Source organism: Callorhinus ursinus, unplaced genomic scaffold (assembly GCF_003265705.2).
Source record: "Callorhinus ursinus isolate GAN/ISIS: 27379988/994484 unplaced genomic scaffold, GSC_fseal_2.0 scaffold57, whole genome shotgun sequence".
NCBI lineage: Eukaryota > Metazoa > Chordata > Mammalia > Carnivora > Otariidae > Callorhinus > Callorhinus ursinus.
The window spans coordinates 9104505-9130519 of NW_027397119.1; the positions used below are offsets into that span (position 1 = coordinate 9104505).

General features: G+C 46.0%; 1 protein-coding gene across 9 annotated transcripts in view; it reads left to right on the top strand.

Annotated features, from left to right (window-relative positions):
• Positions 1-26015, top strand: part of SRGAP2 (SLIT-ROBO Rho GTPase activating protein 2) — a 228822-nt gene that overhangs the window by 172039 nt on the left and 30768 nt on the right. For all 9 annotated transcript variants that reach the window (XR_012375773.1, XM_025855095.2, XM_025855096.2 and 6 more), the window contains exons 9-14: positions 1396-1497; positions 2530-2727; positions 11575-11659; positions 14383-14410; positions 16150-16174; positions 22696-22756. Coding sequence is in view for 8 of the 9 variants with exons in the window: in XM_025855095.2 (XP_025710880.1) it covers positions 1396-1497; positions 2530-2727; positions 11575-11659; positions 14383-14410; positions 16150-16174; positions 22696-22756 (499 nt within the window). In the remaining variant the exon portion in view is untranslated. The remainder of the gene's footprint in view (positions 1-1395; positions 1498-2529; positions 2728-11574; positions 11660-14382; positions 14411-16149; positions 16175-22695; positions 22757-26015) is intronic.

Sequence of the window (26015 nt, forward strand, 5' to 3'; positions counted from 1 at the left end):
AACAAGAGAGAGCTGCCTGGAAGTCCTTGAGCTAGGGCCAAGGTTCGGGTGGCATTTTGACCGGAAGCCCTGAAATTGGCCAAGGCCCCGCACTGACTGGTGTTCTGGGGCGCTCAGCACATGAGTTGATGCCAGGCACTCTCAGATGTACTAGGAGGAGGTGCTTGGCTCTACCCTTGGTGCCTCCAGAGGCTTGTGGGGCTCTGGATGCCTGTCCAGTGACATCAGGCAGCCAGAGAGTTTCACTCTTGGCTCTCACCCATCCTGGCCACTGAGCTTTCTCCATTGTGTCTGCTTATCCAAGAGCCGGAGTGAAGTCAGCTCTCTTCAGATCTGAGAACTGGCTCAGGCCAGCCCCTCAGCTGGGGGAGGAGGTCAAGTCGGTTGGGAGCTTAAAAGCCAATGGAGGAAAAGGTCAAGTCCCAGCCCCCTCCATTTGAAGAGAGGTTTTGTCTTCCAAGCAAGAGAATGGTCTGTGGGCATGTGAATGTGCCCACTCATTGCTGAGGAAGAAGGAGTCCAGTTCTGTCCAGATGTCTCTCTGCAGACAGGAGGCTAAAGGGCCACATGGTGGCAAGGTGACAGGAGCTGCCTCCACGTGGACCCTCCCTCATCTGCCAGCCTGGGGACTGTGGGTGACCTCGTGCGCATGCCATAGCCATGCCCCTGTCAGGAGACTCTGGCTGAGGCATCTTTTCCCAGAGGGAAAAGCTTATCGACGGCAGTCCTCAAGGGCAGGGCAGACTCCTTGCCCACACAGATCTGGTGCAAACCTGGGGCAAAAGGATGGCTCTTTGAAAGTGCCAAGTTCCACCAGATTCTATGCCCTCTGGGGCCCTCCAGCACAGCCCGTGGACTTGTTCCTGGCTTTACACTTTCTCTCGTTGAGTCAGAGTTCTCATGCGTGGCCCAGATTTATAAACACATGCTGGCTGCCGGCGCGGCAAGCTAGCCTCCTGACCCACTTCTCTCCTGCTTTCACTCTGGTGCACGGAGGGGGGTGAAGGAGGGGCCGGAGAGGTGGCCACTCGGACTTCTAGCAGGAAATCCTCTCTGCCAAAGCATTGTGTAGGTGGAGCTGGGGCTGCCCGAGGCACCCTGCTCTGGCCTAACGCTGGCTTCCGCGGAGCCGCAGAGCCTGCCCGGCGCCAGCCTGGGGATGAGCCCCCACACAGAGGGATCTGGTCTTTCCAAACAGGTCCCACTTCTCATTCCCTCCTTGTGCTCTTTGGTCCCGGAAGAGGTTCACACACGCTGCCTTTGGATTTTTGTTTGCACATAGAAACTCTGAGGCTTACAGCTTGAACATGAGGACTTTTATCAGTAGTAATGGGACTCTGGAACCACCAGAAGAACTGTGTCCTCTTCTGACCCGGTGTTGCTTTTTTCCGGCAGGCTTCCCAGCTCTGTGCCCAGCAGCCTGTCCAGAGTGAGCTGGTGCAGAGATGCCAGCAACTGCAGTCTCGCCTGTCCACTCTGAAGATTGAGAACGAGGAGGTGAGTTTCCTGCTTAGGAGACTTGGAGCCACCCTCCGTGTTTCCCTGTTGAACCTCTTTCTTGCTGCCCCTCTGGGAGCAGGTGGAAGGAGCATGCAGAGAATGTCCGGGCTGCCGCAAACATTTCCTAGCCAAATGTAGCCTTGGATTTTCCCCCTCTGCTACATCCTGCCCTTGAACTCCAGGAAGTTGCTCTTGCATTGCCAAAGGTTGAGCTCTATTTTGAGCTTTTGCAAAATGCTTTTTCTCTTTCCCCCTCTACACACATTTAATCAAAATGGCACTTGGCAGCTGTGTGAACAATATTGTGTCTCTGAAGCCACCCCCTCATGCCTGGCTTTTTCCAGCATTTTCAAACAAACAGAGGCCTTTGACTTTGACACTTAAAACATCTCCATCCTCTTAGAAAGGGGGGACTTTCTTCTGGGCCCAGTGTCCTTGCTTTTAACAACTAGTTCAAAAGAGCAGCATGATTAATTATCCAGCTTCTTGCTTTTGTGCTCACGGGATTTCTTCCCTAGCATCTCAGTCAGTCTTACTTTTTCCGGGAAGATCAGGAAGGACTGGGGGCGGGATCACTTCGTTTGCGAATTGGGGAGCAAATCCACTGATTTGTTGAAGGTCATGAAACAGCGCGCGGGGCATGGCAGGCCCCTCTCACATTTTAACTAGCTCTTTATATCATGAGGTTGGTTTGGATTTGTTTTATTCTCTCCGTTAGCACTTCTGTTGTAGCCCAGAGCTAATACTAAACTTAAAAAGTCAACACTGAATATAAGAGCTGGGTCAAATACCTAGCATGAAGAGGGGGTGGTTTTGAGGTCCTCCCTGGAGAGAGGAGCACTGTAAAACAGAGTCCATGTGATGGCCACATCACTCACTCAGCACTGTCTGATGGGGAGCAGAGCTGCCCCTTCTGACAGCAGCCCCCGGTCCCCTCCAGCCACTCCTCTCCCACTCCTCCCAGCTTCTCCATCACCTGCCCCTCTGCAGCCTGCCCCTCACGCGTTATATTGGCCCTTGTCGTGGCAGGTAAAGAAGACGATGGAAGCCACTCTGCAGACCATCCAGGACATTGTGACTGTTGAGGATTTTGACGTGTCCGACTGCTTCCAGTACAGCAACTCTATGGAATCCGTCAAGTCCACGGTCTCAGAAACCTTCATGAGCAAGCCCAGCATTGCTAAGAGGAGAGCCAACCAGCAAGAGACCGAGCAGTTCTATTTCACGGTGAGGGGGCTCAATGGCTCTGGAAGAGTGCCCACAGCCCACAGGGAGACTTGGAACCCAGAGTCCTTGTCAGGTGCTGGAAGGGCAGTCTTTGAATATCTTGATTTGGATCTGGGCATATTCGGAGACCATTCCTCAACTTCAATTAAGACACAGATATCTCTAAGCTGTATGTGTCTAACAGGGACCCCCAAGAGAAGGCTGCTCCCACGTACACCGCCAGGAAGAAAAAGAATTTTCTTTTTTTCCTTCCCCCAGAAGACTTTTTTTTTTAAGAATTTTTGTTAACCATCTAGTAGGCTTCTGTTGGAACGTTTCCTTCTCAGCCACAGGGGGGGTCACGAAAGGAGATCTTTATTTCTTAGTTCTTGGGAGCTACATCCAAATATTCTGGCTAACACCTCTCTTATTTCTAAAGTTGATAATCTCTGCTAGGTGATGCGGTGACATTTTTTTATAATTTTGGTGATAGGAAATTATCTTTCATAATTATGACTAAAATTCAAAAGGACAGGTAATGTGCAGTGTCGTTGGTTTGCAGAGAATTCCAAAACACTGTATTTTCTTATCCATGTATCTCCCACTCTTCTGTTAGACAAACGCACCCGATTTTTTTTCAAGTTGTGTTAACAGTCCTTCGGAAGGTTGCTGGCTGCTCTTTGGTGCTGCTTTTTAATAATTAAGTTATTTTGAGCTTGCCAAGTAGGATTCATTGCCTGGACTAAAATTTATTTTCTCATCTTCTGACAACCAAGAAAGGAGAAATTAAATTTGCAGATGTGAGATGAAATATAGCTAGTGAATATGCATACTGATTCTGAATGAGAGGGATTAACTTGTTTTTCAGTCAAGAAACACAGTCTGCATGCAGTAAATTGAATTTTTCCTCCAACTGGAACAATTTGTTTAATTCTTCTTTGAACACTGCCCTTTCTCCATTAAGAACACTAGTGATTTGCTATCTTCTCTAAAAAAAGAAATCTATTTTTTTACTTAAACTAAGAATTCTTCACATTTTTTTTAATCCTAGAGAAGGCTTTTGAATGATTTAACAGTATTATTCTTTTAAAATAACTTTTTTCTTGTTATATGAAGCAAAACGTGTATGATATAAATTTAGAAACAAAAAGGAAGAAAATAATCATCCACAATAGCACTACCTTGAGATAAGAGTGTTAATGTATTCCCTTCCTGTTTTTTTTCCTCTGCACACACAAACATCTATGTGAATATGTATTTAAAATGTATTATAAAAAGTGGGATATTGGCTGTGCATATTATGTTATAATCTGCTTTCATTTAACAGGTGATTAATATTTTTCCAATTCATTTCATCATAACATTCTTTAAGTATACTTATGAGTGAAATACAAAAATCTGCACAGAGAAATAACAGAATGATATTTTGACCCATTCATCCTTTTTTGCAAAATATTTAGCACACTGCCTGGTTTGTAGTTAGTGCTCAGTAAGTGCTGAAAATTTATTGTCACTACAGTCAGTATTAGTGTATTCATTAGTCATTATTGAATTACTCATCGATGACTTATCAAGGCTCTTCTATGTGCCAGGCACGATGCTAAAGCTGGGAATGCCGGGGGTGTGGAGTGAAGTGGGGAATGATGGATTTAGGCATCCGAAGGGAGAACTTCCTTTTTCACTTTGTATGTTTCTAAACGTTACAGTAGGTTGATTTTTGCAATCAAAAAATAAGTATGAAAAATTTTCGGTGCATACACGCACACACACATGAATGGTGGCCAAGATGGGTGGAGTTGGTGAAACATCACATACAAAGTGACTTTTGTGCTTGACCTTGAGGGATGAGTGAACCAGGCAGTGAATTAAGTAGAGAATGGCATTCCTTGAGGAAAGAGCAGTCTCTGCAAAGCATAAAGGCCTGCGAAGCCCCAGCTAGACAGAACGAGGACTTCTTGTCTGTCGTGAGGGCTGTCTTGCCACCCCAAGCTTTCTTATCTCGGGAGGTTGTTGAACACTCTAGAGGCTTTTAATAATAGGATTGTTCGGCTGGTCTGTCTGCACTGCTTAGATATAACACTACTTAATGACCCAATCTCATTACATTGCAGAAGATTTCCATTTTTTTATTAAATAAGAAATTTTGACATAAAAGTCTGTATTTAGGACCGTCAGAATTACTTTTTGGCTTTCAGTGAAGCAATGACATGTGTATGCAAGCTGACCTTTAGTAAGAGCAGGGATGACCATATTCAAACCGGTGACCTCTCAAATCCTGCCCACCCCTTCACCCCTAGCCCACTTCCTGCCTTTTGTAGCTGGAGTGCTACTTATCAAAATTGTGTGCAAATTTCCATAGCTAACAGGAACGTTTTTTGTCTGGGCTTCTGTAGTAATCCACGTATAAGAGAATTCATCATGTTCGTGACTGGTGCTGGGAATGCATCAAATAATTCATTTCATGATAAAAGGCCTTCTTGGGGGTGGTGAAATGGACATTTTAGAAAAGGGGGTTGTGCATATTATATTAGCATGACTGCCTGTGCTTGCCAAACCACACGAGGCCCGCAGAACTGCAGATGTGCTTTTCCTAGTCTGTTGTCTCCACAGACGTTGCCCCTGGTTTTTTCTGTGTCCTTCAAAAACATCAGAGTAGCGCATCCTAGAAGCTCCCTTCTCTTGGAAAGTTGCGAAGAGGTCCCTTACAATGGTTTTGACTTGTAGGGAGTGTGCCTAGCAACCCAGAGGGCTGCTAGAAAGCTGTCTAGCCATTCTCGGCTGTCATCAGATTGATCTGCCCAGATGACATCGATTGGAAATTTGAAGCACATCCTATAAAGGTCAGTCATTTGCAGTAGTCCCAAGAAAATAAGCACAGAATTTAAAAGCTTGCAGTGATTTTTAGAAATCATCTAACCAACCTTCTCATTTGAAAGATGAAAAAACCCCAAAAAACTCCCAAATCCAGGGCAGTTGCGTAGCTGTTCCAAGGGACTCAGCAAGAGCTGAAACTAGAACTCTGGGGGCACCTAGGTGGCTTATGACGGGTTAAGCGTCTGACTCTTGATTTTGGCTCAGCTCATCTTAGGGTGACGAGATCGGTCCCTTTGATGGGCTCCACGCAGGGTGTGGAGCGTCCTTAGGATTCTCTCCCTCCCTCTGCACCACTGACTGCCCCGCCCCGGCTCACACATGCTCTCTAAATAGATAAATAAATAAAACTGAAACTCAGGTCATTTGGTCTCAGGCCACTGGCTTTCTCCTCTCTTTTGCCCTAAGTGAGGCGATGTTTCCTGATCTCCTGGGGTTTGCATCACTCATCTTTTATAACACACGATCCAGCAGTGTCTACTTTTTAGCCCATTGTTGTTTGTTTTTTAACTGTGATTGTTTAAAAAAATAATAATTTTTAAAAAGAATTTAATAATTTTTTTAAATTTTTTGTTAAAAATAATTTAAAAAAAAAATTGTTTTAAAGATACAAAGAGTTCAAAAGAGCATACAAAATAAGTCACGCTTCCCCCCCTTCTCTGACCCTCACTTCCTCTCCCCTCTGCCAGGGATTGAAGCCAGTTTCTTCTGTGTTCTTCTAGAGATATTCTATGTGTAGACAACCACCGACTTATCCTTTAATGCAATAGAATTACATTAGAAATAAAATGAAATCAAATAAAGAGAAGTATAAATAAAAGTAGACCACTCATGCTATTCTTCACTTTGCTTTTTTCACTTAATTTTTTTCATATTAGTCCAAAGAGATCTGCCTCCTTTTTAAATCGCTGCACAGAATTCCATCGTATGAATGGATGTACCATCATTTATTTAACCAATTCCCAGCTTGTGTGAAGTCATGCTCCTTTGTTTAGCCAAGGGTTGTCAAAACCTTGTAAGGCTGGCATTTCTCCTAAGTATTTCCCTGTATGGGGGTTGGAGTATGGGGGAAGGAGTGAAGAAGGAATTAAAGGTCATGGCTGATAAAATAAAGATAAACTGCCTGAATCCTTGGGCACAGAATTGGTAAGAACATAGGAGACAGGATGGCACCTTGGCCATTGGGGCAGTGCCCTAGACCTAGATTTGGTGTGGTCCAAGATCTTTTTTTTATCTTGGTCTTCTCCTACAGGCACTTAGGAAATGTGTGCTAAGTAGGTACCTACTGAGCCCCTACCCTGTCAGTGAAAGGGGGCGATGGCTGCCGATTGCAGGTCTGCTCTATCACATATTCTGTCTGACAGCCGTTTCCTGCTTTACAAATTGACAAAGAGGAGAGAGAGGTCAGTGTGCTTGGATGGTGGGGAAGCAACCACCCCAGAATGACATTCGTTTGTCTCTGTGCATGGGGCTGGCTAGACACGGCTCCCTCCTCCCACCCACCTCACCCCTTTGTAGCAGTGGGCATTTAAGGCCTTTAGTTCACACAGATTAAATCCAAGGCATAGGGGCGCCTGGGTGGCTCAGTTAAGCGTCTGCCTTCGGCTCAGGTCATGATCCCGGGGTCCTGGGATCAAACCCCGCTTCGGGCTCCTTGCTCAGTGGAGTGTCTGCTTCTCCCTCTCTTCCCTGCTCATGCTCTCTGTCTCTCAAATAAATAAATAGTATTTTTTTTAAAATCCAAGGCATAAACAAGGTCCATGAGTTTTATACTGCCATGGTATTAAAGGGAAGAGGTATTTTAAATTAAGTTGGAAAAGCATTCTTGTTGCCTCTAACTTTTTTTTTTTTTAAAGGCCAGAAACCTGTTTTGATTCAGCTGCCTTATATATTAGCACAAAGCAAAGAGGTTTAGGGAAGTTGTGTTTTTAGGTTGTCTGAGTGGGTGATTCAGGTACAAGGAATATTCTTGACTACCTGCTCATTGGCTGGACTGCGTGCTATAATCATGGTCATGCTCATTATCCTGTTTCATCTGCTAACAACCTTGGGAAAAAGATATTATTATCCCTGTTTTTCAGAGGGGGGTAAGTGACTTGCCCAAGGTAAGCAGTAGGACTACAATATCTCAACTAAGACTCTTTCATTTTGCTGCAACAGAAATGTATATCAGGGAGGAAAAGCCCTAAGAGAAAAACTGTTACATTAATACTTTTCAATAAATAAAATTCATTGCCAACAGTTAATAACCAGTTAGGAATTATTAAGAAATAAATTAATGAGCGTGCCTGGGTGGCTCAGTTGGTTAAGCGACTGCCTTCGGCTCAGGTCATGATCCTGGAGTCCCGGGATCGAGTCCCGCATCGGGCTCCCTGCTCAGCGGGGAGTCTGCTTCTCCCTCTGACCCTCCCCACTCTCATGTGCTCTCTCTCTCAAGTAAATACATAAAATCTTAACAAAAAAGGAATAAATTAATGAGATCGTAAAAACGGAATTGAAGGCTCACAGTGGCAAACAAGACCACCCCATAGACTCTTTGCCTCCCTTCCTACTTTTTTTTTTTTTTTAAGGATTTTTATTTATTTATTTGTCAGAGAGAAAGACAGCGAGAGAGGGAACACAAGCAGGGGGAGTGGGAGAGGGAGAAGCAGGCTTCCCGCTGAGCAGGGAGCCTGATGCGGGGCTGGATCCCAGGACCCTGGGATCATGGGACCATGACCTGAGCCAGGATCCCGGGATCATGGGATCCTGGCATCATGACCTGAGCCGAAGGCAGATGCTTAATGACTGAGCCCCCCACGCGCCCCCTCCCTTACTACTTTTTGAAGAAATTCTCAGTTTTCATAATAGTGTAAAATGTGGAGGTAGGGGAATGTCTCTGGTCAGACTGTGTATTAGGAACTTGGTTTTAGTTTGGTGATCTAAAATAGAATCCTGCCCTTTCTCTTCTCCCCTGATGACAACTCAAGGTTGGTGATTTTACTTTTCGATGTTTGGGAGGGGAGCAAGGTGCAGGGAAAGGAGTGAAAGAAATGAATTACCTGTGTCAGAACTTGCTTTAAATGAGGCAAGTGACCCTTATTGACCAAGGCAGGGATTTGGAGATAACACATAAACTGTTCTTTTTGTTTATGTGAGACCCGGCGGGTGTCCAGAAGTCGTCAGAAAGCCACTTATGCCTTCCTTCCCTTCAGCTGCCTCTGCTCCTTTCTCTGTGTGTCCTGTCAGCATCTGAAGTCTTCTGCCAGTAAAGGCCAGGTCGTTTCTCCCAGCTTCTGTCTCATACACACCAGGGCTGAATAACAGGCGGGAGAGGGAGGTGACAATGTGCCCAGGAACTCTGGGATGGTTTTTCCCTCCCACCCCCAGCTTCCCTAGATGGAAAACTTCCAACCGTTGTTTCCACTATTAGGGATGCAGGTCAACCTCGACATAGTTTTTGATCCTTCAGGATTTCATGGAACCTGAAAGGTGATCCATCATATGTCTTTATCAGATTGTTATTTATTTTAATGGTTCACCAAGTGACAGCCAGAGTTAACTTGTGAACTGTGACATGAATGAAAAAGTGATTTCCAGAATCACAAGTAGAAACATGAGTGAGAGGAAGGAATTTGCATCCATTTCCTTTGAGAATTTTGTCTGTTTTCTGAGCAGTCTGGTTTTGTCTTAAGGGTTACAGTTTTTTGGTGAGGTTTTTTTTTCCTCGTTAGGAAACCTTTAGAGTCTCTTGGGACAACCTTCCAAAGAGGGGCCTTTGAGGGTTCAGATGTTAGCAGTAGATGTTTCCTGCAGGTTTTTCACCTCTGGGCCCTGCAGTGCTGTTCCCAGCCCCACAATTAGGCATTGGTTGGGGATTAGGCATCACCCAGGGAAGACTGACAGCAGGTGAGCGGGCAGCTGGAGCAGATGGAAAGGGGAGGGTGACAAGGGATCCTGTTGTCATGCAGATGTTCTCATGCAGAGGCTCAAAGGAGCAGAGGGAACAGGTCAGGGCTAAAGCAACAGAAATTATTTGGTATAGGGTTTGTTTTTGTTTGTTTTAGACTTAATGGAGAGAGTAGGGGTACACTGGGGGGCTTGGATTGTGACCGCCGAGGAAGGTTCTATCAGAGGAGAGTGAGGCTGTTCATTTCTTCACTCATTCCTCAAGCATGTCTGCTGGGCAGGGTGCTAAGCATCAGGGATGCAAAGAATAATGACTCTGATCCTAGGGAAGAGGCAGTCTGGAGAGAAAGACACACGACTCAGAAACCCTCTGTGCCAGGGCCGTGTGAAATTTGCAGAGGCACGGGCAGAGGCATCTGGGGGAGCATGGGAAAGCCAGGATGTGCATCCCAGAGAAAGCAGATGTTTTCTTCGTTTTTACATGAGAGAAAGAAGAAATACACACTCTTGGTTAAAAGTTTACACTGTGCAAAAAGGTACAGACTAAAAGTAATTCACATTTTTTCACCCTTTTTTTCCCTGCCTTCATCCTAAGTGGTAATAGCCATAAAATTAGAGGCTTGATGTATAATTATACTTTTTGCTTACTACATCGAAAGAAGGACAGAAGTATTACAATTTAAAATGTTTTATCCACTTTCCCTCATCCGCTATGTCAGTGAGTCACGGATCATACCCAGGGAAACACTGCCGATTTGCCTCTGAGTTTAGATGTGGGCAGATGACCCCCGACCCAGCAGATGAACCATTGCAGCAGGAGACAACCAAGGCAAATGATGGTCCCCATGAATAGCTGCAGGGTAGTGTAGAAAGACAGCGGGTTAAGGCTCCAAAGGCCTGGCACTCCCACTTCCTAGCTGGTAGCAATCTGCAATTCAGCCCCCTCTCCCAAGATCATCTTCTCATCTGTAACAAGCAACCAGCGATATCTTCCCTAATGTGCTCTGCAGAGTTCCTGTGCAAGTCACATGGCACAATATGTGCTAAGGGCCTCTGAAAACTCTTGAATTGCCCCGAGTATATAAACAGTTGATACTCTGAAGTTTCGTTCTGCTTCTCTCTCTGCCGTGCACCCTAATGGATGGAGTGTGCCATCATGATGGTTGAGCGCATGCACCAAATTGTCAAATGACCTATGGCTGGATACTGACTCCACCGCTCACTCACTGTTTGACCTTGAGCAGCCTGTTTAATCTCCCCAAATCTTGGTGCCCTCATCCGTAAAATGGGGACAGTGATAATCAGAGTTCGTAGGGTTGTTTTGAAGATTTGATGAATTGTCCAGGGAAATCGGGCCTCTCCCTGGGCAGGCGAGGGTTGAGAGACGTCAGATCAGAAAAGGCAAAGCACTGCAATTGTATTTTGACAGAACAGATGGGAGCGCATTTCCATAACCTCATCTTGTGTTGAGAACTGCCATTATGTGTATATGCAGGTGGGGAACGGCAGCCCCTCTCTCTGAAAGCTCAGAAATCCAAAGCTCTCCACCAAGACTCCCGGCAGAAGAGAGGAGGGAGCTGATTAAGAGATGGCTCAGACGAGGATGTTGTGCGTGCTCTGTTGCAGCTTAGGCAGGGGCTGAGTCTACCGTTGGCCTTGCTCCTGATGTGTTGGAATACACCCTGGGAGGGGCCGGGGTGCAGCTGGATGTCAGTGGAGGTGACAAGTGGCAGGTGTGTGTCCTCACACCAAGAGGATCTGGGCTCCATGAGTCCATCCACTCCAGCCCCGCCCCCCTGTTCTTCGGTGGAACGGAAAGAGATGGTTGAGGGGCTCTAAGAGACAATTGCATACACTAGCCAGTGTGGAGCTAGCTCCCAGGAGAACACAGAGCAGGCTACTCATCCACCACGGAAATCAGCAGCTGTCCAGATGCTCAGGGCCCGAGTAGAAATAAAGAAATAAAAAAGGCACCTAGTAGAAATTGGGTCAGAAACCAAATGCCCTCTTATAAAAAGGGAATTGTACAGCTAAGCATATGTGATTTTTTTTTTCTTCTTCTGCTTCTTCTTCAGGAGTCTGATTGCTCTTTCTCTTCCTTCCTTACAGAAAATGAAGGAGTACCTGGAGGGCAGGAACCTCATCACCAAGCTACAAGCCAAGCACGACCTTCTCCAGAAAACCCTGGGAGAAAGTGAGTGTCGGAATTCTGCTGGAGGTTTGGCAATGAGGGGAAGGCCAAGCCCCGACCTACATGGCTGAGCCTCCATCCTGAGCCCCATGGGCCTGATCTTGTTATATGAATGCATTTCTTTTCCTAGCCTGTTTGATGTGAAGCTCACCACCCCAAATGACTGCTTGAGTAATGGGAGAAAGCCAATGCTTAATGAAGCGCTAATGTGCATCATTATTTGTTTAAATGGAGCGAGCCTGCTCTCCACCCTGTCCCCCTTCTCTGCCACGACTGGGATAAAGGAGCCATTGGATCTCTTACTCTCCAGACGCTTTGTTAAAACTCTCAGCTCCTCTGAGGCAGGACGTAGGTAGTAGCCAGCAGGCAGGGCCAGCGAGCCGAGATAGCAGCAGCTCTGAGGAGAGGCTTCTCAAAGGCAGGCCTGACCCACAGACTGCTGCTTCCTGTAGCATCAGGTTAGAGCATCGCTTTCTTTCTGTTTCGGAGGGTCCTGACGCTCAGTGGCAGCCCTCTCTGCCGCGGCCATGCTGAGGCCATGGTACTGAATGGCCTGTCTTGTCCATGAATCAGGGATGATTTTAACCAGACCCTGGAAAGTAGCAAAGCAGAGAACTGGACTGGCACTCTGGACTTTCTCTCCTCAGCTGTCAAACAGAAGGCGAAGGTTGAAAGAGAAGCTTCCCTGGGGTTTTGGGCACCCTGCCCGGGTCCTGCCTAGCTCTCAGCATCCTGTGATTAATGGAATTCCCAGGTTGGGGATGCCTCTGAATGCCTGGCCCTGCCTCCCTGCCCTGCTCATCTCTTCACTCCAAGATGGGGCCAGGAGGCTACAGGCAGTATATGGTAACACTGGTGAAAGGCAAACCTGCAGAGAAGGCTCACATTTTAAAACAAACTCTTGAGCACTTTTCAGTCAAACTGCAGAGTGTAGGAAAGTATGGGGGGACTTGTTGGCTCATTGGCGTCAGGAACGAGAGCCACACTTTTCATATCAGAGCCTCCCACCCGCTCGTCCCGTCCCATGCTCTTCCTGCGCTGGACGGTTCCCCCAGATGCTGAATTCTTTTTATCTCTGATATCTTTGATCTTGTGATTGTAAAGGCATTTTCTTTTATGTGAAGAATGCCTGTTAGGTAACTTCTGTTCTCTTTCCTCCCTGCCACCCAAGAGACTCAGGCTGAACAGGTTTGGGCATTGAGAGCCCAGCTTTGCTTATAGAAAATCTTTACTCTTGGGTTATCAAATTGCTTCATAGGAAATCAGAGGAAAGAAAGCCCAGAACTATTTGAAGCAAGTTATAACCATGATTTTTTTTTTTTCTAAAATAATCTAAGCATAGTCCATGAGTGAGATGGGGAGCAGGGCCTTGGGAGTGTGTGTGTGTGTGTGAGAGAGAGAGAGAGTGTGAATGGGTTTGCACACACACAAACATGTACCAGATTTGCTAGTGTGGAGGGGCAAAGGTTGGTGACCACTCATTAGTGCTGCAAATTGCCTTCATCTAAAGATGACAAGTTCTAGCAATAAGGAAAGAAATAGCTGCAGATCTTCCTGTGTGCAAGTCATCATGTCCCTGCCTCCTGAATGTATTTATCACCATAGTGCAAGAGCCCCTTATTCTTGCCACAGAGGGATAATTGATGTGTATGAATATTCCAGAATGGAAATGGGACAGATGTTGAAAATAATGGCTCAGAATAATATTTTTGCAGTGAAAGCTGAGCCTTTAGTCATGAGAGGCTGTTAGGGGAGGGGGAGGATGTTGCTCAGGATGAGCTGAAGTGTAATCAACAATTAGCAACCTTTAAAGGCAAGGAAAAAGCCCTGCCCTCCCCCGGTCCTTGGAGTTGTTTTTCCAGGAGCTTGGATGAGGCCCGTGGGGGATGCTCTCGTCCCCAGCTCAGCACCTGCTTGCGTTGCCCCTGGTTTATCTAATACAGACCACACTTGGTTAACTGTGGATCCAAAGAAAACAAATAGATCACATCATGGCCCATGTACACATGAGCATGTATTTTTTTAAAAACATAAGAATTCTTAGGAACTTTAAGATTTTTCATTTTTTAAAACTGACTGTGACACATTAAACTTAATATTAGGGCCTGCTATTGGATTGAGAACCACAGTTTAATAGCAATTAAATCTCACTTCTCCCTTGTCACCCTAGCCCAACCTAAGAGAATTTCACAGGAATCTAAAACTAGAACATCCTATCTTCCCGCGAACAACATCCTATCTTCCCGCGAACAATTCTTGCTTCCTTTTCCCCCTGCCACCCTTACCGTGTGTGTGTGTGTGTGTTTTCATTACTGTGGAGCAAACAAGCTCATCCCTCCCTCCCTCACCACACACACACCCACATACACAGAAGAGAAGCTGGATTTCACCTCTGGGAAGGCTTCTGGTACTTTGTTCTCTAAAGCATGACCCGCCTTGCTATTGTTCCCCTACAGCCACCCCTGTTTTCCCTTTGGGAAGCAGGGTCGGCACACCTAAGCTTTAGGGACATATAGGTAGCCCTGGGAACGAGCATTAGAAACAGCACCTGCCCAGGAAGAGGCTCTGGGCATTTTTCTTCTTTTTTGCCTGGAAGGCCAGTGGTGCTTTGATGCTAGCGGCTTTCTAGGGAAATGGGAGGGCATTTCAGATAACCCTTGGGAATAACCCTTCCTCTCTCACCCCTTCTGCTTCCACATGAGCTTTTCGCCTTGTCTTTCCAACAGGTCAGCGGACAGATTGCAGTCTGGCCAGGTAGGTGTGGCCCGGGACAGCCCTGGGAAGGGATGAAGAGAGGCCTGTGGGGTAGAGCAGTCCCTGGCTGCGAAAGAGTCGAGGAGTTGAAGTGTGAAGGCCTTGGGTGACTGTAAAGGAGGGGCCTAGGGTGGGGGTTGCTTCCTTCCCTTTGCTCTGCCGAACCCATCTATCCTCAGATGGAAATGGGGTCTGCTGTGACTTGGGGAGAGAGCTGAGCAGAATGGGATGAAGGGAGTTATCATTTGCAGAAGTAATTTCAGAGACTCACCAAAGCCATTAGGTTTGCAAGGAAAAGAAGTGTTCGACTCTGGAGGATCCTGGTAACCTACCCTTAGCTGCTAGACTTTTTAGCACGTGGTTTTGGGGAAGTCTGACCCAGAGAAGGAAGATCAGAAAATAGCATTTGATCTGAGATTTTCTGCATGGAAAGATGACAGCCCCTCATTAGGGACTGTTGCTGGATAATGAAATACTACATTGCACTGGCTTGCCAAACAACATTGGTAGAAATCCTTGCCTGATGTACAAGTATGCAACCCTCCCAGTATTTCCCCACTGTCCCCTCCCTCCCCGACCCCAGCCAAATATTTTCCCTCCCAGTCATGTAGCTGCTATGAGAACACTCGTGAGCTGGCAGAGAGCAAGGCATTCATCCAGCCAACAGTTCTCAGATGCCTAAAAATGTGCTGATTTAACTGGGGAAAGAGCTTTAATGGGCTGGACTCCTTGGAGACCCTGGGTTAGCCCATTATATCAACCACTTCTGTCTGCCAACACACACACAATAATCATGAGGCCATTTACAATTATAGGCTCATTATTTAGAAATAGCTTCATTTGGCTTTCATCGTTTTGTCATTGTGGATTACAGTAAAGATCCCATTAATATACCAGTCTTGTTGACTGGAGGGAACCAGGATAATGGAATTCTGTGGCATATATACCTTCTTGGTGATAGAGTCTTACTGTAAGTTCACCTGAAGTCCCATATCTGTGGAAGGGTCTGTGGGAGTGAAAAAAAGCTAAGTTGAATTCCCTTATGCTGTGTGACCTTGGGCTGCTCTTTTCCCTCCTCCAAACTCCAGTTTCCTCATCTATAAGACAAGAAAGAGCATTCTACTAGATCTGAGGAGTTCTAGGATTCCAAAGAGGTTCCTCAGGAGCGGCCTGGTGGAAGGGGCAGAGGGAGCCTGGTAGCCAGGCTCTGGGCCTTCATGTCACCAAACGCAGGGCAGCGCTGCTCTCCTTGCTTGGGAGATTGTGTCTGAGTCCATGTCCCTTGGAGAAGAGGCGTCTGAGCTTGCAAGGCATTCACCTGAAGGACTGCCAAGGTTCCTTCCAGTCTAGCTGCTCTGTCCTCTAAACTCTAGGAAGATTGCTCCCAAAGGATTTCCAAGAGAAAGAAAGCTGTAGCTTCCTTTAGCATTTCCTTGTGTCTCCTGCAAACAGAGCTGATCTTACTAACGCAGATACATTTTAGTACACATTGAACCAGTTGCTTCCTGCTCTAGTTTTGAATGGTTGCAGATAGTAAGTACAGAGACCTCTGTGCTCTGAAAGAGCTTTATTGGGCTTTATTCGGAAAGTAATTTTGCGAGTCTCTTAGCTGGTTCTGCGACTGAGCTGAATAATGCAACTTGCTTCATTAACTAACACACATTGTTTTTAATCCCATTTTCTCTTTTTTCTCCCTGGTGCCGGTTTGGTCCTCTATGATTTGGCGGGGTCAACGGCAGGCGTAGCTCAACCGTGAGGAAGCAGGTAAGGGCCCAGCAAGAGCCAGGCTGGTCAGGTGTGATGATCACATCCCACGGACATTTATGGAACCCTACTGTGGGCAGGACAGACACTTTGCTGACTTTCTGCCTGCGTTCGGGAGATACCATTCAGTCAGAGTACGTTTAATATTATATTGACTTCATTGATTGAGCTGGTTCAGCTGGAGTCTTTCTGACTTATTCCTCCCTCTCTAGTCGTGCACCCTCTTCCTTGCTGGAGATTTGGTTTGACTTAGCAGATTGTGCCAGACCTGCCCATGGTGTCACTTCTCTAGGAAACCATGAAAGGGGCCTCACATTTTATACATAAGCTCCAAATGTGAGTAGCTCGCAGCAGCTGGTGACCTACACCAGACTGCTTTAGGTTTGAAGGTTTTTTTTTTCCTGGTGTTGTGGCCATCCTAGATGCATTTCTTAGACATGCTGAAAATGCGAGATAAATCTGACCTGAGAATGATTGGCAAATTGATGTTCAACTCTGTACTTTTGTGCGTGATCTTTAGTGTTGTATTAAAATCTGACGCTGGTCAGCCAGCTCTCCTTAACCATCTGAGGGCAAGATCTTAGAAGGCAGGGGCTGGGTAATGCACATTAATGGATAATCTAAATAGCACTTGTGCTTGTGTAAAAAAAAAAAATTCATTGAAGTATTTTTTGCAGTAGCAAATTTGACTTCCTCATTATACTTTATCGCAAATACTGAAATGATTTTGTGTCCCCTAAGCTCATACAAGCTATGTAGCAGCATTTAGCAGGGAGGAGGTGGAGAGAGCTCTAAAATGTCTTGTGTCTACTCGGGAAAACTGATGCAGGCTTTAAAAGATCATTTTGGGTAATTCACAGTGGCTGTAGCCACAGGGAGATAATCGAATGTAGAGGGCACATGGTTTCTGTTGTGTCAGCAGCCCCAACAGGGTCTTCAGCCCATGTGACTGCCTCAGCTAGCTGGGCCATCCAGCTGGGATACTCGGATGACATAGCTCTCACTTGTCCTAGCTTTGCTGTCACTATTTTTCCCCTCTTCTCTGCTTCGGATCTCATTATAGTGATATAATTATACATTTTTAACTTTGTAATTAAATATAATTAAATATAAATATAATAAGATATAATTATACTTTTTTTAATTTATAGAGATTTCATTGCATCTTTCCTTCCTCTGGTTCCTCTATTTCTTTCTTCTGTCCCTTCTCCCATAATTTCATTTAAAACTAGAGAAGAATGGGGATGCCGGGGTGGCTCAGTTGGCTAAGCATCTGACTCTTGGTTTCGGCTCAGGTCATGATCTCAGGGTCATGAGATCGAGCCCCATGTTGGGGTCCATTCTCAGCATGGAGTCTGCTTGAGATTCTCTCCCTTATCTTCTCCCCCTTCCCTGCTCGCACTCTCTCTCTCTCTCTCTCAAATAAGTAAATCAATAAATAAAATCTTAAAAAACAACAAAATAAAACTAGTGCCTCCCAGGGATAACCTATTGCATTTAAAATGAATAGGTTGGGGGGGCCGCGCCTGGGTGACTCAGTCAGTTGAGTGCCCGACTCTTGGTTTCAACTCAGGTCATGATCTCAGGGTTGTGGGATTGAGCCCTGCATCCGGCTCCACGCTCAGCAGGGAGTCTGCTTGGGATTCTCTCTCCCTCTGCCCCTCCTCCCCACTTGCACACATGCTGGCCTGCACTCTGTCTCTCTTTCTCTAAAATAAATAAATCTTCAAAAAAATAAAATTAATAGTTGGATATCTTATAAAGAGGGAGCCAGCTTTTTACCCTTCAACACTAAGAATAGGGTTGAACTTAACATTTGTTCATTTCAGTTCCTGGGCTGAAACTGGGCCTCCTGCATCTAGTTGGAACAGAGATACAAGGTGCGAGGGCCTCAGAGCCTGCACTGTGGCCACAGACGTGCGGGAGAGCACGGTTTGGCGGGCAGTAGGCGGCCCTGGCTGGGCTCACTGTCAGAGGGGAGCAGCGCCCATCTGGTGTGCATTGTGCTACGTCTCTGCAGTCACAGGCAGAGCATATGTGCCTGGTGCTAAATTTGCGTAAGAGCTCCAGGAGGCACCCAAAACCCCAATCAAATAAAGACCTTGTTTCTCATTCTGCTGCCCCAGTTTCTCTCCAGCAGCTCAGCCCCAATGGTGGATCAGTAAAAGAGTTTTTCTACGCTAGGCAGGCAGGTAAATAGTCATTTGGAAGATGAGTAGTCTTGGATTAGGATATAAACAATTGTTTGTTTTTTTATGGCAAGTCAGCCAAACGAGATGAAGGATCTGGTAGCTTTGATTTTTGAGGGTCCCTAGTGGGTTCCGGTCATTTTTGACCCTAGTAAAGCCTAGGTTCAAACCACCCCAACCTTTTCTGCCTCAACTGCTTCCAGGTTTTCTCTGCTACCCTCAAGCCCAGCATTTTCTCTTTCCCATCACTTCTGTCTCTTCTTTGTTTGTCATCTTTCTCCATTCCTCTAAAGGTAGGTGCGCTCCCAAGGTTTGATGCCCTTTGGACTTTTCTCCATAGTCTTTCCCTTCTCACTTCATTCCCTTAGATGAACCTTTCTCTCCTTCCCCAAGTGTCCGTTGTTTGGAGTCTTTGGATTGAATTTCGAACTGATTGGCTGGACATCAGTTTGACAGTTGAGATAGTGCCTCCTCCCCTGAGCATCAGTCTCCTCCCCTCTCCCCGCCCCCCATTCTAACTTCCTTAGCACGTCCCCTAACTTCTCTGTTTCTCCTAATGGGGGGGCCTCTATTGTTCACAGTCCCGAAGCCCCGAGTGTTAATCTTTGACGCCTCTTTCTTTCCCATCACCCACATCGAGTCAGTCGTGTAGACTTGTATTTTCTCCCTTGGTAAAAACGGAAATCTAACAAATGTAACAGAGATCAGTACTCAGCAAAAATCCTAACTCTGTCACTCATGAAAAATTATGCCAAACAATAGCTTATTTAGGCACCATCTGGCCACCTTCCTGATTGTTTTCTCCTGCAAATCACAGGACCCCTGCTTTACTCTCTTTTCCAAGTTATGCCTGCTACCTTTCTCCCTCTGCTTTTGGTTTAAAGGTCCCGTAATCTAATCAAATGGAGATTTGGGCCAGTTGTCCTTAAAGGCCCCTTCCAACCCTACGGTTATACCACCAAAAATATTGCGAACTAAAGAATTAAACTGTTATAGATTCTCACGTTGGAGAAGAGAAGGAGAGAGGAAGAAAGAGAGACACTGAGTAAGAATACACACGGACACTACTCGGTCATCTGTATGCAAAATCAGTGGCGAAGTGAGGGTCTTTGGGGCCCCCTAGGAGTGCATAGGCACATCCTGGGGAAATGAATTCAGTCAGAGCTCAGAAATATTAGGAGAGGGGTAGGCGGTAGGAGGGTCTGAGGCCTTCATGACATTGTCCAGTTTTTGCTCCCACGAGACTCTGTCTTGGACTCCACTGGAGCAGTGGAGAGTAGGAAGATACTATTGTGCAGTAGGGCAGGTCTCTGGCCCACTCTTGTCTGCCACGGATTATCCCTCTGGGCTACTTGTGACGCCCCACTGGTAACCATGAACGTGCAGGTTGATGTCTTGCTTTCTGCAACCCTGCATGCTTCCCTTTAACTGTTGTTGATACTCCATTTTCTGCAAGTCTAGGCAGCCCTTGGCAGTCCCATAATTTGTTGAAGCCAGTAACCTGTGAGCTTCACAACCTACCTCTCTCTGGGTCTTTAAATACAAATCTGGGGCCCAAAAACCTTTACAAACCCTCATATCACTAACCTCATTATCACTGCAACTACCCTTTGTAGATGAAAACTGTAATAACGGGGTGCTGGGGTGGGACAGTCGGTTAAGCATCTGCCTTGGGCTCAGGTCATGATCCCAGGGTCCTGGGATCGAGCCCCACATCGGGCTCCCTGCTCAGTGGGGAGTCTGCTTGTCCCTCTCCCTCTGCCCCTCTCCTCAAGTCGTGCTCACTTTCTATCTCAAAAAATAAATAAAATCTTTAAAAAAAAAACTGCAATAACAATGTTTGGAAACATAAAAAGACTTCCAAAAAATGGAGATCTGTTTATTTATTTTTTTATATTTTATTTATTTTTAATGGTGGAACCCAGTTTCTTCATTAGAGACCAAGATTCTTCCTCTAAGATCGCCCTGGGCTGACTGGCAGAAGTCAGGGATGGCAGTAAGAGGGCAGACACTGGCTGCTATAGCTGGAAAGCTGGAGGAAGCAGATGCGTTTGGGGGTCACGACAATGAGCATTTGGGTCCCTGAGACCTTCCCGACCCCAGCGCTACCTTGGCACACTCACTCCTTCCTTTGGCGGCATCCCACATTCCCAGTAAGCTTGGGAGCAAGAGGCCAGGCCACACTTCTTGTAGCCTGACTTCTTCATGAGATCCAGCTGCTTCCCTGATCATGGCCAAACCCCAGGGCCACAGCTGAAAATTTGAGGACATAGGCAAACCTGTGAAAGGGGCAGAAGCCACAGGACCCATGCCGCTTGAGAACCAGTCTCTGTCCTGAACTTCTTATTTTATTTATTTTTTTAAAAGATTTTATTTGGGGGGGCACCTGGGTGGCTCAGTCAGTTAAGTGTCCTACTTTGGACTCTGGCTGGGCATGAAGGCTACTTAAGATTCTCTCTCCCTCTCCCTTAAGAAACAATAATAAAATAAAATAATAAATAAAGCTTTTATTTTTAAAGTAATCTCTACACCCAGTGTGGGGCTCAAAGCCACAACCCCAGGATCAAGAGTCACACTCTTCACCAACTGAACCAGCCAGGCGCCCCTGTCCTAAACTTCTACAGCCCTTTCTAGCTAGGTTTAGGGCCCTTTGTTTGATGCCTTTCTTCCCCATAGCTGAATTATTTTGTGTTTAGCTGCCTTATAAAGCCCTGCTCGATTTTAGTAATGCTTGGTATGCATACCGGGTAATGTTTGCTGAGCTCCTGGGATGCAGGCTGGGTATGCGTGCCTGGTAGTGTTTGCTGAGCTCCTGGGATATAGGCTGGGTGGCAGTGAGATGTGCAGTCTCAGAGGGAGACTGCCTGGGTTTGATCCTGGCCCTGCTACTTACTGACTGTGTCACTAAAGCAGCTGTTTTCACCTTGCTAAGCCTTCATCTCCTCATTTGTCAAACGAGAATAACAGTGCACACCCCATTGGGCTGTTACCAGGACCGATCCATGGCCCACCACCTCTAGAAATTTCTCTGTAAATGGTAAGCACTAATGTTCATGTGCCAGGAGGAGATGCTACTCTCCTCACCACCCATCCCCTTCCTGATTTGCAGACATCAGATTGAGGCCCAAAGAAGTTAAGTAAATGGCAGGATATATAGCAAAATGGCAGAGCGAAGATTGATATCTGGGAGGCCTGCTTCTTAGTTTAGTACCCATTAGTTTCCACTATTTCTAAGAATTGGCTTTTTTCTTTCTTACCTTTGATGCCAAGTAAGCCCCCTTTCTGACGCTCCCCTTGGTTCATTTGCTATCCTCAACTGATATTAATTGAGCGCCTACCTTGTGAGAGTATCATGACCAGCTGGAGAGCCAAAAATTGACAGGATCTGCCGCGTGGAGCATGAGCTATAGTGGTGGCAAGTGCAAACAAGATATTCATGCCCACACGATTAAGTCACAATCACGGTTATGAGAGCCAAGCACAAGGTGCTGAGATCCTGTAGACAGGGGCCCTGATCTCATCTGGGGAATCTGGAAAAGCATTCCGAAGAAAGTGATACTTGTACTGAGACCCTCAGGGGTAGGATTCCAGGGTGAGGAGAGCGTTCTGGAAGCAGGAGCAGCTCATACAAAGCCATGGACAAAGAACTGATCTAAGGAATGGAAAGAAAGCCGATGTGGCTGAAACAGAGAGACTGGAGGAAGAGCAGGAGGAGATGAAGCTGGAGGCAAAGCAGGACCCTGGACACGTAGGGCTGTGTAAAGACACTAACGAGAAGTCTTTGAAAGAAGTTAGCCTAGAAAGTGAACGATGGGCCGTGCGCCCTTTCAGAAGATCTCCCAGCCGCTGTATGAAGGAAGGATAATGTGATTTGGAGGACAGGGATGGGAACTGAGATACTGATGTACGGACCAGGTGGGCAGCAGTAGAGATGGACAGGCGGGGATACTCACCACTATACTAACGAGGACAGCAGCAGTAGAGATGGAGAGAAGTAAATGGATTTGAGAGGTATTTAGGAGGCCGACTTGACAGAACGTATGGATTGATTGATTGATTGATTGATTTTGGGGTGGCCAAGGGTGGGAAGCTGATTTGGGATAAAAGATGATCAGTTGCATTGAGGACATGCTGAATTTAAGGCATCCATGTGGCATTCCAAGGAGGCGGTTGTGTATGCGCTCCGGAGCTTGGAGGACAGGCCAGGTGCTTCTGTGAGGACCGGCCACTGATCCAGCCCAGACAAGTCCTGCCCGGTCTGGCCCATTTTCTCTGACTCTGGGCTATGTCTGTTTAAAGATTCTGATGTTCTGTTTCTCTTCGGCTTTTCAGGATTCCAGCCAGGCAATTCCTCTGGTGGTAGAAAGCTGTATCCGGTTTATCAGCAGACACGGTAAGCAGGATTACAGCCTTGCTCATTTTGTGCAAAGTGGGGAAGAACTTCCAGGGATTCTTCGTAGCATAAGAATAGAGATTGACTTTTCATCCTGAAATTCTCAGAAACGGAATAAAAGTCTTATTTGTTCACGTAATGTTTGCTACCTCAGAATGGCCACACCTAGACACCTAGAGAAAGGCATCGTATGTTTTGACCCCAAAGGCCTCAGCCACTTACCACACTCCCTTTTCTAGCCCGACAGTGAGGTTTAAATTACAGCCGTGATGTGAGTAAGTACAGCTGGTATGATGTGACAGTAGTTTCGCCATTACTCACTGTCTTTGCACGTGTCGGAGTCTCCTGCCACACAGCCTGAGTCCTTATGTCACACTGGCTTTCTGCATTAGACTGTTTTGAGAACAACTCCTTTTGTGATGTTGCACTGATTCCTAATAACATTCAGTTTTTGTTCTGGTTTGGTCTCACTGGATACAACATCAGCTGGAGTTCACTGAGTAGTCGTTGGTCTTCACGTTGTAGCCCACATTTGAGAGTTCCAGGGGCTGGCTCCTCCTCAGCCGAAGTCAGATCACACTATCTGCTGCCTGGATGAAGCTGGATCTCATAAACTCCATGCCTCACCAGCTCCCAGGCTGCTTGGACAGAATCTAGGGATGGAGATGAATTGCCAGAGACTCAAGCTTCTAAGTGTAAGAACATTTAGAAAGCACAGATATCTGAGCAAGCACCATGAAGATTTCTAGGAACTGGACATCAGAAATTGTTTTTAGTTGCTGTCTTACCTAGTTATAGGAAAAGGGACAGAATGACCTTCTTGCAGTTAAAGAGGTATAGAGGTGATTGCTGGACTCAATGCAGAGGTAGACATTTGCTCTCCCTTCCTCCCAGTAGGCTGGAACATCACTTGGGTTCATTTTTGGAATAGTAATTATTTTAGCATGCTTACAACTTCTCTCATTCTAATCAGCTACCATTTTTTCATCTTGTCCCTATTCACTTGAAGTGACAATGTTATATATAAACAGTCAACAAATATTTATCAAGCCTCTGATCAATGCTGGGCACCGTGCATTGTGAAATAGGAAAACAAAAACAGGGATCATACACTGTTCCTGTCTTTATTTGATTTAATGATGCAGTTGGGAGAAAATAAATAAGCAATTGGAAAGCCAAATAAAAAGAGATAAGCAATAGCCATTCAGAATAGCAGTATAAGAAATTTCACAAGATAGTAATGATTAATGATCAAGTAATTGGCAAAGATAAATCCAAAGTGAATTCCGGAGAGGAAAAGTTACTTGTGTCTAAAGGACAATAGGAAGAAGAGAGTCTGGACTCCTGTTCTTTCAGCCATGCATTCTATTCGGTCATCCACCACATTTATAGAGAGAGATTGCTCATTGTGTGCCAAGAAAAAGTTCCTGCCTTCGTGAACCTTATATTCTACCGAAGGGCAGATAAGTAGATGATCAGCTGGTCAGTTAATAAATAAACACAGTAATATACAGTGTGTCTGATGATGGTGAGTGTCCTGAAGAAAAGCCAGGCAAAGAGCCGGAGAATGGAGGGGGGAGACTGTTCTAGGGGGGGTTGTTCGGGGTAAGGCCCTAAGGTCACCTCGGAGGGTGACATGAGAGCAGAGTCCTGAAAGAAAGTGAGGAAGTGAGCCACATGCTATCTGGGAGGAGTGTTTCAGAGAGAGGTAACATCAAATGCAAAGATCCTTGGCATAGGCAGGGGCCGGCTTGCAGGAGGCCTGGGTGGCCAGAGCGGAGAGGGGAGGGGAGAGGGGCAGCAGACCAAGCCAGAGGCCAGACTCTTAGGGCTTCCTCACCTAAGGGAGGTACTTAGACTTTATTCTGAGTGAGGCGGGAAGCTACTGGAGAATTCTGAACAGAGGGAGCTCTTTAAAAAGAGCTGCTGGATGGAGACAAGGCCATGGGAGGACGGAGGCGGCTGCAGCAGCCCAGAAAAAGACATGACTGTGACCAGGCCCGGAGTGGAGATGTGGGGGAGCTGAGGAGGAACCGCTTCCTGATATGGTGGCTCGAATGTCCCCATCTCTGCCCCTGCACATGCACATTGTATACGGAGACATTTCTGTGGTGTGGCTCTGGGGAAACAGGTGTGCTCACATGTTGCTGGTGGTATTGCCAACGGGTACAACCCTTTCTTAGGAGTTGTAGGGATATCTAACAGAACTATGTATGCATTTATCTTCTGATCCAGCGGTCCTTGTAGCAATTTACTTGGAAGATGCACCTCCAACAATATAAAGATACATATGCAGGAGGTTATTTGTTGCAGCATCATTTGTAAAAAAATAAAAAGAACAACCTAAATACCCTCACACAGAAGAGTAGTTGGACCAACTATGGTATATCTGAATACTAGGCAGTTATAAAAAAGCAATGAGCACGATCTCCATGAAATTACACGGAGAGATTTCCAGAATATGTTATCAAGCAAAAGAAGCAAAGTGGGAAAGAATGCCTAGAGCATGCTACCTTTTATGTGGAAAGAAGAGGGTATAAGAATGCACGTGTGTCTTCTCACTTCGGCAAGAAGAAATACAGGAAGGATGAATCCGGAAACTCATATTTGATTGTTCGTCCACAGGAGATGGGTGCCAGACAGGGTAGAGAGGGTGGGGGCGGGAGGGAAGTGACACTTCTCTGAACATTGCTTTTTGTGTGATTGTGACGTTTAGAACTGCATTCGTGCTTCCCATGTTTGAAGGATAAATAAACAGATAAATAAAACAAGGATGTGGGTAAATCCCCAAGAGGAATACAAACAGTAACAAATAAACCTGACTGCAGGACAAATGAATAACATCACCACACTGAGGAGATGGGGAAGCAAGTGATCTAAGTAACTTTTGAAAACAGTATTTTGATACTGTACTGTAAATCTGAAGACAAAAAGAGCTATAAACAAATTTTTTATCACAAGGATGTGGGCTATCAATTGTGAAGCCACTTTATGCTTATTCCAGGACTGAACAAATAGATAAACGTATTGTTGATTTAAAGAAAAAAAAAAAAAAACCCTCGTACATAGTAGTTCTTCAAAAAACATTTGTTCAGCTAAATTGAACTTTTTCCCCCAAATAAGGACTCAAGGGATTCCTGAACTCCCTATAAGTCAGGGCTAAAAATTTTTGTGCACATGCATTCAGTGGAGGTAGGTTCCATAACTCAGTTCCAAAAGGGCCTGTGACCCACCAACGGCTGCAGTGTGTCCATCCTTA